The sequence below is a fragment of the Peromyscus leucopus genome, chromosome 8b, assembly GCF_004664715.2.
Source record: "Peromyscus leucopus breed LL Stock chromosome 8b, UCI_PerLeu_2.1, whole genome shotgun sequence".
Classification (NCBI taxonomy): Eukaryota; Metazoa; Chordata; class Mammalia; order Rodentia; family Cricetidae; genus Peromyscus; species Peromyscus leucopus.
The window spans coordinates 99398995-99415374 of NC_051086.1; the positions used below are offsets into that span (position 1 = coordinate 99398995).

The following is a 16380-nucleotide window of genomic DNA, read 5'->3' on the forward strand; positions in this document are numbered from 1 at the left end:
CTGGGAGAGTCACTCTCCGCCGTTGATTGACCAGGTCTCTGACCAGGGCATGGCACAGAGAGAGACATCCTCTGCAATGCACATGGGGGAGTGCCTTTCAGGGACGTGATGAACAGGCTGGGGGCACCCTGAAAATCAAGGGGTGGGTTCATGGAGGCTTCAGGAGCTATTTTTCCTTTTTGGGCAGAGGAAGAAAAACAAAAAAACAAAAAAACCAGAGCTGTCTGTCAGGAGCCTATGGCCAGACCCTCTGATCCTGGCCCTCTCAGACTGGCCCATCCAAGATGGGGGCGGGCCTTTGAATCAAGAACACAACATCCAGGAGGTTGTGAGTGAAAAGGAGACTGCCCCTTAAACAAGGACCTCTGTGGGTTCTGAGAGAGTCAGGATATTCAGGAGCCTCCTGGCCTCAAAGACCCATTAGAGGCTCCAGACCTGGCTTGGTTATTGATTTCGGCATAACTCAGTTACCTCCATATCGCCATTGGTGAAGCAGGGAATTGAAGCTATTCGTGGTGGTCCATACCTGAGGATCAGGAGTTCAAGGCCAGCCTCAACTACATAGCAAGTTCCAGGCTAGACATGAGTTTCTATAGAACAGATAATTGAAGATTCTCCCTGCCCTAAAGCATTATGTTTACAAAATGTGTGTTAATGTGGGCCCACACACACACACACTTCGTGTGTAATATTGTTTGTGGAGGAAGCTGTGTATACACTTGTATTGTCTGTATGTGATATGTAACGATATGTTATGTGTACATGTGTCTATTTGTGTGTATGTGTCTATGTGTTCTTGTGCATCTGTGTGCTGTCCAAAGGGGTCTCCTGGTTATAAGAACAGATGTTTGCCCTCTTGATCCTTTTGGACTTGAAAACTACATATGATCTTTTTGGAATCACCCCATTCCAGACTGAAAGGACAACTCCTTAGTGGTGGACCTTTGCCATTAGCACAAGGTCCAGATGGCACCCCTCCCACTCTAAAGTTCCACAAGAAGCAAACTGCAGGGCTGGCCAGGTGGCTCAGTGAGTGAAGGCACTTGCCACCAAGCCTGAGGACCTGAGTTCAATTCCTAAGACCCACATGGTAGCAGGAGACAGGCTGATTCCTGCAGACTATCTTATGACCAACACACATACACACACACACACACACACACACACACACACACACACACACACACGCTGTGACACACACACTGCCCCAGTCCCTCCCACAACGCACCAAACAAACAAATAAATATAAATAACTTTTAAAGAAAAAAGTGTACTATGAAGACTAACAGCCAAAGACTAAGCCAGGTACAGATAGTTGCTGGAGAGATAGATGAGTCTTAAAACCGCATGCTGCTCTTGCAGAGGACCCAGGTTCAGTTCCCAGCACCTACAGTAGGTAGCTCATAGCTGTCTGTAACAACTCGAGGGGATCTTATGCCCTCTGCTGGACTTCATGGGCACCTGCACTCACAGGCACTACCCATACCCAGGCATATACACATATGCAAAATAAAAATAGGGGCTAGAGGAATGGGTCAGTATTTAAAAGGGCATCGTGCTCTTGCAGAAGACCTGAGTTTGGATCCCAGTATCCATTTCAGACAGCTCGCAATCATCCATCTGTTGCTCCAGCCCCAGGGGCTCTGATACACTCCTCTAGCCTTCACAGACCCACACATGTGGCAGTCACACACATATACACTCACAAAAATTATAATAATAAATCTTTTTTTTTAACTGGTAGAATTGAAAATAACCCACAGAATTAAATCTCTCGGTGACGAGAAGTGACTGTCAGCCACGCTTTCTTGAACTTGCTTCCCAAATGCTGACCCTGCCATCAGGGCTGGGGTTCCCTGCCCTCCTGCTCCCCTTCTCAGCCATACTTAGTAGGGCTTCTGGAGCTTTGTCTTGTAGTCAATGAAGCTGGATTGTCACATCCCTAGCTGGATGGAGCTCCTTTCAAGACCCCATGCCAAATTTAGCATGAATAATTTGGAAACCTTTTTCTTCAGAAGGGCCCAGCATTGCATCAGCTTCAGGCCTGGAGTGGATCTATAGTGATTCACATACTCTTACCTCAGAGCTTTTCTCTCTAAAGAGAGAATCTGTTTCCCCTTGAACCTACAGCAGACTCATGACCTGTTTCGCCTACTCTGATACAGCAGAAGTGGGGGGGGGGGCAGCTTAAGGCCCTCATATTTCCTCCTGCACTTCCTGCTTCTGCCAGGAGCCCATTGGCCTGCTGGGTGGGCACCAGAGACAAAGAGAAGAGCTGAGATGCCCCAGTTACCAGCCAGCAGACCCTAGACATACCAGGGAGCCTAGCTGAGTGCAGAATGGTCACCCTGACCAAGTTCTGACGCTAATTGTGCCCTTGAGTTTGGAGTAGTTCACTGCAACGTTATAGTGTTGGGAGAGAAAAGCTAAGATCCCCTGGAAGCAAGACCTGCCCTTCTGCTCTACAGCTGTGGCTGTCCCTGGCTCCTGTGCACTCTTCTATCTGTCTCCCTCACAGGCTTGCACACAGCTCTTCCTGACTTCCTTCCTGCAGATCCCACCTCACTATATCCTTAATGCTCTTCAGATCCCAGCCAGCCCTGGAACTGTGGAGCTCTTGTGGCTTCTGATTAAAAACAGTACCTTTGCCTCGATGACTCAAGTTTAAGAGCACAGACTGAACGACCATCTGTAATCTGGTTCCAGGCGATTTAACAGCCTCTTCTGGCTCCCACTTGCAGCTGCACAACCCGCAAACAGATACACATATATGTGTAATTAAAAATAAAATAAAAACTCCAAAATAGTATATTTGTCTAACTCAATAGAGTAACACACACTCACTTTTGGAAATAGAGAAGACAGCAGGAAGGATGAATTTAATTTGCACCTAATCTCAGCACCATGAGAGATCATTTTTAATATTGAGGTTTATATTTCACTCATCCAATCTCTTGCAGTCAGAAATGAAAGGTCTGTCCCAGAAATCAGATGGGCACACCCATGTAAAGCTCACACCACCCAACATGCTGTTATCTGTTGTGAGGAAAACTGTCATATGCAACAAGAATCATCATACAGGGAAACGCTGACTGGCTTTAACACTCTAAGGACCTGTGAACTGTGCTACATGATGGAAATGATGCCTGGCCCTGAGATGCTCTATGTAGCACCCAAGGATTGGTCCTAGCCATACGTCTATCCTGCCATGATGGACTCTTAGCCCCTCTGGAACCACAAGCCCAAATAAACCCTCCCTTCTATAAGTCACTTTGATCCTGATGTTTTATCACAGCCATAGAAAATTAATACACACAGCAAGTGCTTTTGTCTGCTGAATCATCTACAATGCATACTCTAGGGTTTGTTTCCCTAGTACCTACTTGATGAGTTATTTGTTCTAATGAATGTTACTGTGAAGCCCCTTTATCACACACATCTTGGTGTACTTCTGCAAAGAGAGCCAGAAGAATTTGCATGGATAACTTTGATATTACCAATTGCTCTCCAAAAGTTTGTCTGCTCCCACTATGAAAGCCCACTCCCTAAACATGACCCGGAGTCAACCATTCCCAAAGTACTGTACATCACGTTGTCTGCCAGACTCCTCTAGTGCTACACAAACGGTATTTAGCTAGCTTTTCATGATCGTGCTTAAAATGCCTGAATAACGTAAAGGAAAAAGGAATTGCTCTGGCTCATGGTTTGGGAAAGTTGAGTTCAAGACTACTTGGTCACATGTGCTTGGGCAGATCGGGTGGTGGGAACATGAAGCAGAGGCGTTCTGACCACCGCATGGCCACCCAGGAAGCAGAGTCTGGGGAATACCAGAATCCCCCTGGCTTTCTCCAAGTTCCCTTCCACTCCATCTGGGCTCTAACCCTGGGATGTGCCACTCACAAGCGGAGTGGGTCTTCCCAGCTCAGCTAATCCTCTCTGGAAATGCCCTCACAGGCATGCCCAGACGTGTCCTTTAGAAATCCCCGAATGTCCTACTTCAGTCAAGTTGACAATAAGGATTAAACCTCATACAGGAGTTTGTTCTAAGAAACTGGCTTCTATGATTGTGGGGTCTGGTTAGTCCGAAGTCCAAAACAGTGAAAGCCTTCAAAGCCTGGACATCCCCAGGTGGGAGCGGAGGCTGCAGGTGGTGTGTGTGCTTGTTTGTCAGGGTCACAGTGCAGCCCCACTCGGACTCTGATTCACTATATGGCTCCAGTCTGGCCTCTAACCTGCAATCCTCCTGTGCCAGCCGTCTGAGGCCTGGCATTAGCAGTGTGCACCCCTACACCTAGTCCAATAGGCTACAGCCTTGAAGTAAAATTTCTTTTCCCCCAAGGAAACCAGCTTCGCTTTTAAAGTCTTTTAATTACTCAGCTGAAGACCGACCACCCAAAGTATCAGACTTCAAGTCAGCTGTACGTAAGTGAGGGCCACATCGAGACTCCTTCAATGCAGCCCTGCAGGTGAAGAGCTGCCCACTCTACCACTGAGCCACAGCCCCACCCCCAGATGAACTGATCTTGGTGGCATCGGAACGTCTTGTCTGGCTAAGGAGATCATCTAAAGACACCTTAGGAGCAAAGAGGGCCACCCATCACCTAGTTTCTCAATATTGCTGCTGAGTGACAGAGTCTAGGAGAGCAGAACAGGGCTGGTCCGGGGTCCAGGGAGGCCTCCAATGCACTGGGATTTACTGTGGGGCTCAGGAACCAGCAAAAAAAAGCTTTGTGTCTCTTGCAAAAAGGCTGTTGCTCACTCTGTCACTGAGGATGACTCTTAGTGTCACATGTCTGGGGGAAATGGTCATTGGGCAAATAGGCTTTGTCATACAAATACTACAGAAACCCACAGTTCCCCATTTTGTCTTGATACTCAGGAAGGTAACACTAAATATAATGCTTGAATGCAGGGATGGCTCTGACTCTGGGTCCGTCTCTTCTCCCCCACCCCCTTTTCCTCTGTGCCCTGTGACCTTTCTCAGATGCTGTCTTTAAGTGCCCTTTGGCACATGTGGGTCTGTTATAAACTACCTCAAATCCCCTTTGTGAATGGTAGACACACAAAGGCACACACACTAAAATGACTTAAGAAAAGCAGGGCTGGAGAGATGGCTCAGAGGTTAAGAGCACTGGCTGCTCTTCCAGAGGTCCTGAGTTCAATTCCCAGCACCCACATGGTGGCTCACAACCAACTATAATGGGATCTGATGCTCTCTTCTGGCAGAACACTGTATACATAATAAATGAATAAATCTTAAAAAGAAAGAAAGAGAAGCAGCCCAGCCAGGCATGGTGGTGCACACCTGCAACTCCAGAGCTTAGACGGTGGAGGAAGAAAGATCAGGAATTGAAAGCCACCTGAGATGCATGTGAAACTTTCTCAAAGCAGAGGAGGAGGAAGAGGGGAGGAAATGCAGACAGTGACAGAGGTTTGGGTCCAACCAGGGTTCGTTAGCTTTTTTTTTTCATTATTTAGGGTAGTATGTATGTATGAGCATGATGTGTGTGTGTGTGTGTGTGAGAGAGAGAGAGAGAGAGAGAGAGAGAGAGAGAGAGAGAGAGAGAGTGTCCAGGCACGCATGCGGAAATCAGAGGAGAGTGCATCAGCTCTCTTTCCACCTTTTTGTAGGTTCCAAGGATCAACTTGTTTTCTCAGATTTGCAAGACAAACACTTCACCTACTCAGCCATCTTGCCAGTCCAATTTCATTAACTTAATTAATACATTTTTAAAAAATAATTTTTCTAGAAGAGAGAAATTGCAGTAAAGACTTTGGACAGTTGGGCGGTGGTGGCACACACCTTTAATCCCAGTACTCAGGAGGCAGAGGCAGGCGGATCTCTGTGAGTTCGAGGCCAGCCTGGTCTACAGAGTGAGATCCAGGACAGGCACCAAAACTACACAGAGAAACCCTGTCTCAGGAAAAAAAAAAAAAAAATTGGACAATAAGGGCCGGAGAGATGGCTCAGCTGATAAAGGGGTCTGCAGCCAAGCCTGACACCCTGAGTTCAACCAGGGAGCTACACGGTAGGAGAAAGCAGCACCTACCACACCACACCATGTGCGTGAGTGCACGTGCGTGAGTGCACGCGCGCGCGCGCGCACACACACACACACACACACACGGATAATGAAGGTAATAACTTCTTAATCTAGACAATAGACAGGTCTAAGGAAGGTTGTGGATTTAAAGGAAAGTAGTCAACAAGGCTTGTCGTTGACCACTCAGAGCTCTCTATGATTGCCCAGATTAAAAACAAAACTTAACAACCAGGCCAGAAACCAAACAGGATCAGCACGTCTGTCACCCCAGCACTCAGGATGTGGAGCCAGGAGAACCCCTAAAAGCTTGGGCTACATGATGAGTTGTAAGGCAGAGCTACATAAGGAGACATTTAAAAAAAAATAAAACCCTAAGAACCTCTCAGCACAACGGTCAATATATTCTCTTTAGAGTTTATTTCTTTTATTTTATGTGTATGAGCGTTTTGTCTGCATGTTTATATGGCAGCACATGCATGCCTAGTGCCCATGGAGATCAGAAAAGGGCATCGGATCCTCTGGAACTAGAGCTGTGGATCGTTGTGAGCTGCCGTGATGGATGCTGGGAAGCAAAACTGGATCCTCTGCAAGGGTAATAAGTGCTCTTAGTGGCTGAGCCACATCTCCAGCCCCACCAATAAATTCTTGGTGGTAAAAAGACCAACTGAGAGCAGGCCCTGCCTGAAGCCTGAGTTCAGTTGGGTCTGAAGAGCTGAACTCACCAACTCCACAAAGGTCAAAGTATCACAGTGAGTGAAGACAGGCCCACGGGCTTCCTCATCCTGTAAAGCAAAAGGGACGAGGATTGTGTCTGCCGTGTCCTCTAGGAAGCGAACTGGGGCATGCAGGCTCCCCTAGACTATTCTCTCTAGGAAGTACATCTTGAAGCCTGGGGAAGATCAATGTGAGATGCAAATTAACAAAGCCACTGTTCATAACAAATAAATGGTGCTCTTCAATCCAGGAGGAAATGAAAGCCCAGCTGAATCTCATTTGGGAGGTAGAGGCTGAAGAGTCATAGTCAGGAGACGTCCAAAGTCAACATCACACAGACAAGGTCCTGTTCAACCCACGCTGATACTGGTTCCCTCCCACACCAGCCAGAGCCCCAAACGTCTGGGGCTCATGGACCTGAGGCTTTCACAGTCTCTCTACTTTTGTGTCTTTATGGATGCAGATGAAGTCTGCCTCTCTAAAGCCTTCCAGTGACCTCCAGTGATTGTCTTTGGAAAGTGGCTGCTGTCCACCTAGAAATCAAGGCCTTTGTCTTCCCATCCACCCTCCCATTCCTGCTCCTACAGTCCTCTGGGCACAGTCTCATAGTTCATGGAGTTCATGGATAGTTCTGTCATGTGCTCTGTGATTCCTTTTGAAACATTTCACCCAAATTTCCAGGCTGGTTCTCACTGTGCTTCCTCTCAGACTGACCTCCCAGGGGAGAGTGACCTTTGTCCCGTTTCCTAAAGTTCTCCTCTCTCTGGGACACTGTCCTCGCCAAGGGTTTGGTCCAGGACCAGCTGTGAACTATTCCCAAGGCTGGCCCTAGGCATCCTGATCTCGCTTTCCACACCCGGGTCCTTTTGGACTAGCACACACGGGAAATCCATCACGTTATCTGACCTTCCAAGGAGCAGATGCCAAAACAACATGTGCGAGGATTTTATTGGGAAACACCTAGATGGCAAATGAGGTTGGAGCCAGGGAAACGTCGGGCTCTGACTCAGGTTGGAATTCCAAGGGTGGTGGTCCTCAAGCCGAAGCCAGCTGTTAGAGGAGTCTAGTATCCCCAGAAACAGGTCAGACATAATGTCCCTGCCATGTTCTGCCTTTGCCTCGGAATTGTCCATGGGCCATGTGACCCCAGGGCAAACACAGCAATGATGGATGGAGCTCAGAGCAGAGCAGCAGGCCAACCATGTCAGAGAAGTCTAGGGATGGGAGGGAATCCATATGGCATGTTCTTACTGTTATCTCAGGTGTTCATGAACTTGGTTTGGCATAGTTTCCCTCTATACCCTGAGCCTTTTTTTTTTTTTTTTTTTTTTTTTTTCCTGAGACAGGGTTTCTCTGTGTAGCTTTGGAGCCGGTCCTGGAACTCGATCTGTAGACCAGGCTGGCCTCGAACTCACAGAGATCCATCTGCCTCTGCCTCCCAAGTGCTAGGATTAAAGGCGTGCGCCACCACGGCCTGGCTACCCTGAGCCTTTTTCAGTGACTTCAATAAAAAAAAAAAATCAAGAAGAGAGAGAGAGAGAGAGAGAGAGAGAGAGAGAACCTCTAGATCTAAGTGCCTCTGTATGTGTTTATCTGTGCGGTTTTGTGTGTGTTACTGGGGGTGGGTCACATGCCACAGTGTGTATGTAGAGGTCAAAGACATCTTGCCTAGAGTCTGTCTATCCTTCTACCGGGTAGGTACCAGGGATTGAATTCAGGTTGTTGTCTGGTGACAGTCATCTTTACCTGGTGAGCCATTTCATCAGCCCTATCTGTGAGCTTTTATATGTGTGTACATATTTCTATGTCCGTGTTTGTGTATTATGTCTGTCTGTCTGTCTGTCTATCTCTGTGTACTGTATAGATGTATGTGTCTGTATTTTTCTATTTGTGTGTACTATGTGTGTGTGTGTGTGTGTGTGTGTGTGTGTGTGTGTCTGTTCAGAAAGAATCACCTCCTACAGTCACAACTAATCTACCCAGAGCCCTCACCCCATCTCCGTTGCTGCTTTTCAGACCATCCTGGTCGGTGACAGTGGCGTTGGGAAGACATCTCTACTGGTTCAGTTCGACCAGGGCAAGTTCATCCCTGGCTCCTTCTCAGCCACTGTGGGCATCGGATTCACAGTAAGTACTCACTGGCTCTGCCAGCCCTGGAGCCCTGTATGTGTGTCAGGGTGCCAGCCAGAAACAGGCAGGTGCTTAGAGGAGACCATTAGAAGGATCTGAGTAAACAACTATTTCCAGAGATGCAGGCAAGTTGATGAGGACTGGAGAGGGTTGGGCTTGGCATGGAGGTGTGGAGGCTCCGTTTTACTTTGACTCTAAAGGCCAACAGAACAAGTGTATCTGGGTGTAGATACTCAGGTCAACCCAAGGCTGCAAAGATTCTGGAAGGGTAAGAAATGATACATGACAGTACAGAATGTACAAGCTTGCATGGCCACGTGGGTTGGGAGTCAGCAGGCAAGGGCTGAGTCTGGTTTTCAGCTCTCGGTGTCTCCTGGGACACAGCACTGGGGTGTGAGTGGGTAGGTGGGTATCTAATTAGAAAGTGGAGTCAGACCCTTTCCCCCACCATTCTCCACAGTCTAGCAGCCCTGCTCTGTCATATATCCTCATGTGACAGACCAGCCCCCACATTTCTTTACCCCAGGGACTCTTGAGGAATGAGAGATAAGAGACTTAGAAATAAAGAGGGGAGAGAAACAGAGAAAACACAGGATAGACTCCGGTGGGCCTGGATCCTTATCCACCGGCCCAGAACTTTATTCCAAAGGTCTATTTATAACAATGACAAGGGGTGGAGCAAAAGATCTCCCTTGCTAGTTACAGTCAAGTGTAGACCTTTAAAAACACCCGATACTCAGGCCCGTGGTCCAATCAACCTCTCATGCACTAGGAACACACCACTAGGAAACCTCGTGGGTTACAACACCCTCACCTCCCTGACTTTCCCATGCCTGCAGCTTTGGTCCCCTTGAGTTCTCGGAAAGGTCTTCCATATGGCTTTGCCCCTCTCTCGTGCTGTTGAGTCTCTGAAATCCTAGTATCTCAGAGACAGGGAGAGGAGGTGTCATGTCTTGGGTACTGTGGGAGTTTGAAAACCTCTAGACAAACCGAAGCATGGGGCCTGTGGGGTCACATTTGGGGCTGGGACACACAATGCTACACTGGTGAAGAGAGAGAGGAGGAAATCCAGAAATGGGCTTTCCCCAGAGGCCAGAGGGAGGAAGGCAAGGTTCCAGACTGGACATAGATACAGATGACTTCAGAAGGTGAGTGGGAATGGAGAGTTGCCCAGCCTGGGAACTGTCTGACCCAGAACCTGTCTGGAAACATCCCCACCCAAGTGCTCTCAAAATTAGGGTGAGTTGAGCCCTGGCCTTCTCTAAGGAGAAGGCAGAACAAGGTAGGGCTGAGTCCCAGAAGGCCAAGGCTATTTGGGCAATCCCTAAGACCTTGGATCAGCCTGTCTGGAAGTAAGATGGATGTCTCTGTGCCAGGGACAGCCTACTCCAGCCAAGGTCACACCTCCCTCACAGTCACACCCATATATTTTTTTACCTATCCTTGCACCTGACTTGGAGAACAGAAAGCAGGTGATCTTGGGTCTGAAAATTCTGATGCACATCCGAACAAGTCACGGGGGTATCATCTCTGAATTTGGCTACTGGTCTGGCAAGGAAATTAAGGCAAATCTATGAGTGAGAAGAAAGAATTTAGTCAGAGAAATCCAAGCCTCCCAGCCAGGATGAGAGACGTCTCCAGTTGACCTTGGGATAGCCTTGTACATCCTCAACTGAGGCCAGCATCCAGAAAATTGGCAGCTTGAGTGAAGCTTGAGCCTGGAGACACCTGGGTCAAGGGTGGGACCTTGAACTACAAACAAGCACAACCATGCTCCACAGCTGGGACCCAAATCCAGGGAAAGTCTCACTAGGGACAGTGGGCAGGATACCCACATGTGACAGTACCCACACAGAGGAAGTGTGATGGAGTCCAGCCATAGCTGGATTGTGACAATGTATATTCCCCTTATTGCTACCCTGTTTAGTGTTAGGGACCTTCCACTCCCTCCTGGTTCATCCCCTGCCCAAAACAGCTGAATCTTTGCACCGCAGCTATTCTCCCACATCCTGCTAGACAAGGATGCTGAAGGACATTGGGTGTCCTTCAAATACTGGTCCCTAGAGATATTGGTTATAAAACCCTTGCTTACTGACCTATCACGCAGTGAGATATCTATTATTATTATTATTATTATTATTATTATTATTATTATTACTACTACTACTACTACTACTACTACTACTACTACTACTACTACTATTTTCTATGTGTATAGCTGTTTCGTGCCTAATGCCCATTGAGACCAGAAGAAGGCACTGGATCCCCTGAAACTGTAGTTACAGACAGCTGTGTGCTGCCAAGCGGGTTCTGAGAATCAAACCCAGGTCTTCTGGAAGAGCCAACAGTGTCCTTAACCACTGAGCCATCTCAAGCCACAACCGAGAGATTTTTTTTTTTTTTTTTTTTTTTGTTAAGCACATAGAGTAATTTGCAAGTGCCCTGGGTCGGGACTTGGACTCCAGAGTAGTGACAACTGGAGCAGAAGGGGCCACCAGGCTCTTGCTGGCCCTGCTCAGGAGCCTGAATGAAACCTGGGCAACAAGAGAAGGGAACACAGAATGAGATGGCACTCACTGAGAAAATTCCAGGTCTGTGGCCTTTCAGGCATGGAGCTGACACCTCTCAAGTCCTGGTATCCCCCCAATTCTCTAGCACAAGCCCTGACACACTGACAGCAGAGTCCTGTTGCTGGGTTTACTGGAGTGCTAACATCAACAGGATTCACAGCAGTATTAATCAGACTCTCCATCTTTTCTAGTGTACTGATGTAAAACACTAGACTTCTTTTAAATGGTACTGTCTCTTTGGGAGCTCTACCTTCATTACCCCTGTTTAGCACATGCTTTTATAACCAAACTGCAGGTTTTTCAAGACTTTCTGTTCATCTTCTTGCTCTTGAGTCACTATAAACCCGGCTATAAGCAGCTGGCAATAACTATGCCAGAGCCTGAATGTCAAACTGCCTTAATACTTCCTCCACTGGGTTAATTAGCCCCCTACTTTTATTTTATTTATTTATTTATTTATTTTTGGTTTTTCGAGACAGGGTTTCTCTGTGTAGCTTTGCGCCTTTTCCTAGAACTCACTTGGTAGCCCAGGCTGGCCTCGAACTCACAGAGATCCGCCTGGCTCTGCCTCCCAAGTGCTGGGATTAAAGGTGTGCGCCACCACCGCCGCCCGGCTTAGCCCCCTACTTTTAAACTCAGCCCTCTACCAAGTCTGAGAACCCAGGTAAAATGTTAAAAAGTTCTTAGCAAGATCATAACATGAATGGCTTATAGTCCAATACACCCCTCCCCCCCCAAACTCTCATTCCCATCAAAAAGCTCATAAATATCATCTTTATTGTCCACATTGTTTTCAGCATCACAATCACCTATTGAGGTCAGTGTACAGCACTCTAGGGCCTTTGCTAGCCCATGTGTCCAAACTCTTCCAAATTCTTCCTGCAAACCAGTTCCAAAGGCAAAGACCCTCACAGTTAGATTAGTCACAGCAGCATCCCCACTCCTGGTACCAATTTTATGCATTAGACTTTTTATCACTTTTGTTTTTAAAAGCTGCCATAAACAACCTGAGGAAAGGTTTATTTTGGCTCACAATTTCAGAGCTTCTTTTGTGGTCCTTGGCTCTGTTGATGCTGAACTCATAATGAGACAGAACATCAGAGATACTCACCTCATGGCAGACAGGAACTAGGGAGAGAGATCAAGTATAACTTTAAGTATAAACCTGTGACCTACTTTCTCCAGCTAGGACTTGGCTCTTAAAAATTCTACCATCTCCCACAAATAATGCCACTGGCTGGGGACCAGGCATTTCCTAAAGAGCAACTTATACAAGGACATTTTGTATTCAAACCATAAAACATTTTTAATCAACCCCTGTCCCACTGCAGGGGTTACAGTGGGTTGTTACAGCTTGTCTTTATTTTTTCCCAGACTCTCCAGTTTTATCTAAACAAAATTTATCTCCAAATCCTTCTTCTGTCCATCTCCCATCATCTCACTATTGCCTATTAAAGTCTAAACCCTTCACCTCCTGGTCGAGGTAGCACACAATTGGGGTTAGTGGTTCTCAACACTCATTTGGAGTGTGTAAAAACCTGCAGAGGCTGTTTGCGAAGGATCAGGATAGGGGAAGAGTCAGCATTTTGACATGACCTGGGAGCTGTGCTGTGGGTGATCTATGCACCACAGTTTGCAAAACCTGAGTGTCGACCTTGTTACTCCAGCCTCTACCCTCTTCTCCCCTCCACATCTGGACCCTGCAGTCACTGTGCTATACGGTCAACAACCTTGGGGTTCTCTTCAGCCCACCTGCATATCTGGGAGGAACCCCAGTGTTCCTCTAAATAGAGGAGGGTGCCTATCAAGAAGGCTGTGTGAGTGTGTGGGCTGTGACCTATAACACAGTAGGGCAGGGCTTCTGATTGGATGGTAATGCAGTGTGTATGTGCATTTCACATCTGGGGGCGGTGCATGAGAGAGGTTGGATAATTTATATTGTTTTGTATTTGAGGGTGATTTGGGGCATCTGGAAAGGATGTGAGATGTCTTAGTTAGGGTTTCTATTGCTGTGAAGAGACATCATGACCACAGCAACCCTTATAAAGGAAAACATTTAATTGAGGTGGCTTACATTTTCAAAGGTCTAGTCCATTATCATTATGGCGGGGAGCATGGCGGCATGCAGGCAGACATGGTGCTGGAGAATTCTACATCTTGATCCAAAGGCAACAGGAAGTGGTCTGTCTCACCGGGCATGGCTTAAGCATATGAGACCTCGAAGCCCACAGTGACACACTTCCTCCAACAAGACCACACCTACTCCAACAAGGCCACACTTCCCAATAGTGACCACACAACTCCCTTTGAGGGCCATTTTTTTTTTTCAAAATACCACATGAGATATGTAGTCAATTTGTGAGCATTGATGCATCCTATGTGTTCTTAGTGTGATGCAAATTATGTCTGTGGTTTCCATGTAGTTACAGACATGCATCCATTTACCCAGAGGTCCCAACAAGCAATACCCAGAAAAAGGACTGCACTCTCCCAGTTCTCTGTAAGAATACTTTTGTCTCTGCTGTCTCTCAAGATGCCTGGTCTGCTCCATGCCAAACCTACCCTTCTAAAAAGAGTGTAACCCATGACCTACTTCCTCCAGCTAAAGCCCCGACCCCTGAAGCCTCTACCTCCTCCCCAAATAATCTGGAGCCAACAAGAGAAAGCAAGGTCCTGAACCAAGGTGTCAGCAGGTTCACCTTAGCCTTCTCCCGGCTGCTGCCCAGCTTTGCTGAGCCCCGGGCATCCTTCATGTTTCTGTCTTCACAAGACTGTCTTCTCCCCGTTTGCTTCAAGTCTTTTCTAGTAACACCAGTCACATTGGTTTAGGGGCTTGTCTCTGCTACTTTTCCTCGTGCTGCGATAAACTACGCTGGTGTGATTTATGAGGAAAGGAAGTCTGAAGTGGTAGTCCATCATGGCAGGGAAGCCCAGCAGCAGGGGCTTGAAGAGACAGCTGGTAACACTGCAGCCGCAGGCAAGGGACAGAGAACAGTGAGTGTCCGTGCTCAGCTGGCTTCCTCCTCTTGGCTGGGTCTGCCCACCTCAACTGACCTAATCAAGACAATCCCTCGCCGGGGTGGGGGGTGGGGGGGGTGCACGCCTTTAATCCCAGCACTCAGGAGGCAGAGGCAGGCGGTTCTTGGAGTTTGAGGCTAACCTGGTCTACAAAGTGAGTTCCAGGACAGCCAAGACTAAACAGAGAGATCCTGTCTTGAAAAACCAAAAAATAATAAAATAAAATAAAAATAAAAATCCCTTATAGGTGTGTCCAAAGTCCCATCTCCCAGGTGATTCTGGGGCCTGCCAAGTTCATGGTCGATATTAACTAGCACAGGACCCCTATTCCAGCATGACCCAATTGTAATTTACATCTCTAATGTCCTTGTTACCAAGGAAGGTCACATTCTGGGGTACCAGTGCCTGGGGCTTCAGTGTATCTCTTGGGGGACACAATGTAACCCATAACATTAGTCTCCAGTGGAAAGTGAGCAAGGGGCAGGCCAGTTCTCCTCTCCAATTCTCTCCTCGACAAGGTCACCTCCATCCATGCTCTGACCTCTTCTATCAGCTTCCATGAAACAGTTCCTGCTGATGTACACAGCCAGTGCCCAAGTCTAGAGTCACCCAAAAGCAAGCCTTGACCTTGCCCCTCACTGCCATCACCTGAAAAGTTTAGGGGTCCACTCCTCTTTCTATACTCCTCACCCAGTCCCCCCCCCATCCAGTTCCCTTCTATACGACATTGGGATGGGGAGGATTGACCCACAAACTACTGAGCTCTGGTATGGGCAACCCCAGATTCTCCACATCCTCTGTCATCAGGAGCTCAGGGCTCCTGGGCTGTACTGGAAACTGCTCAAAACGACCCACAAATTTATGTGGCACCCACTTGGTGGCCAGGCCTGGGCCTCACCTGAATAAGGCTGGCCCTACCTTGCCCCCTTGGAAAGGAAGGCTGCAAAAGCCCACCTTTGAGAGCGTTCCCATGGTGGGACATTAGGTGGGACATTAGACCAACAAGTCAGGGAGAAATGAGATATGATACACCACAGAGGGCGCAAGGTATTAGTACCACCCAAGAGCTCCCCAAATGGCACAGCGCCAGTGCACTCCAAGGTGAGTGTCGGTGAACAAAAGCAGACTCCGATGAGCTCCAGCTGGGGTCCATCAGCAAAAAAGGGACTGCCTAGGTGCTAACCTCAGAATGCAGTTTCCCGTCAAACACTGCTCAGAGGCATTCCCCCGCCTCCTGCCTGCAGGTAAAGTACTGGCTGGCTGGAGCTCTGGTGCCCCCTCCTGGCCACGATATACAGCCACAGTAGGAAACCAGGCGCCACACCTTCCGCAGTTAGCTGGGTCTCCCGGGTCAGCCGCCTCGATGGCAACCCAACCCCGCCGCTGTGACCTTAGGGTACTGGCCCTGTACCTGGACTCATTCGGTGCTGTGAGAGCACTAAACTAGGCCAATGTCTCTCAGGAGGCCTACCAGTCCCTAGGCGCGCATTCTGCAAGTCCTAGACATCCTGGCAGGCGTCGTCGAGGGGATGGCGGGACGGAGGGAGGAGCCTATCAGGGTCCGAGCCAGTTGGTGGATGGGGAGGGAGGAGTGGGCGGAGCCTAGGGCAGGGCGGTTCCGAGCTCTCCCTCGCCCGCAGCGAGCCCGGCTCACCTCTGACTGTCCGGGGACATGACTGGCACGCCGGGAGCTGCTACCACCGGGGATGGCGAGGCCCCCGAGCGCTCCCCGCCCTGCAGTCCGAACTACGATCTCACGGGCAAGGTGGGTGGGGCGCTGCGTCCAGGGCTAGGGACCCCCAGGCCGGTTCTGAGGGACATCCTTCCTGGTGTCCTTTGCCACAGGACCCTGTCCTTCCCCGTCTACTCCCCTCTCTGGAAGTGTCTAGATTGGACTCAGTTGG

At 48.4% G+C, this 16380-nt stretch overlaps 1 protein-coding gene across 4 annotated transcripts in view; it reads left to right on the top strand.

Moving 5' to 3' along the window:
* Rab37 (RAB37, member RAS oncogene family) overlaps positions 1-16380 on the top strand; it is a 65315-nt gene that overhangs the window by 41469 nt on the left and 7466 nt on the right. For 2 of the 4 annotated variants that reach the window (XM_037200811.1, XM_028889633.2), the window contains exon 1: positions 16080-16241. In XM_037200811.1, coding sequence (XP_037056706.1) covers positions 16149-16241 — 93 coding nt within the window. In that variant the 5' untranslated portion in view covers positions 16080-16148. Of the gene's footprint in view, positions 1-8774; positions 8886-16079; positions 16242-16380 lie in introns of those variants that run through there. The other 2 variants (XM_028889632.2, XM_028889631.2) reach the window with 2 other exon arrangements.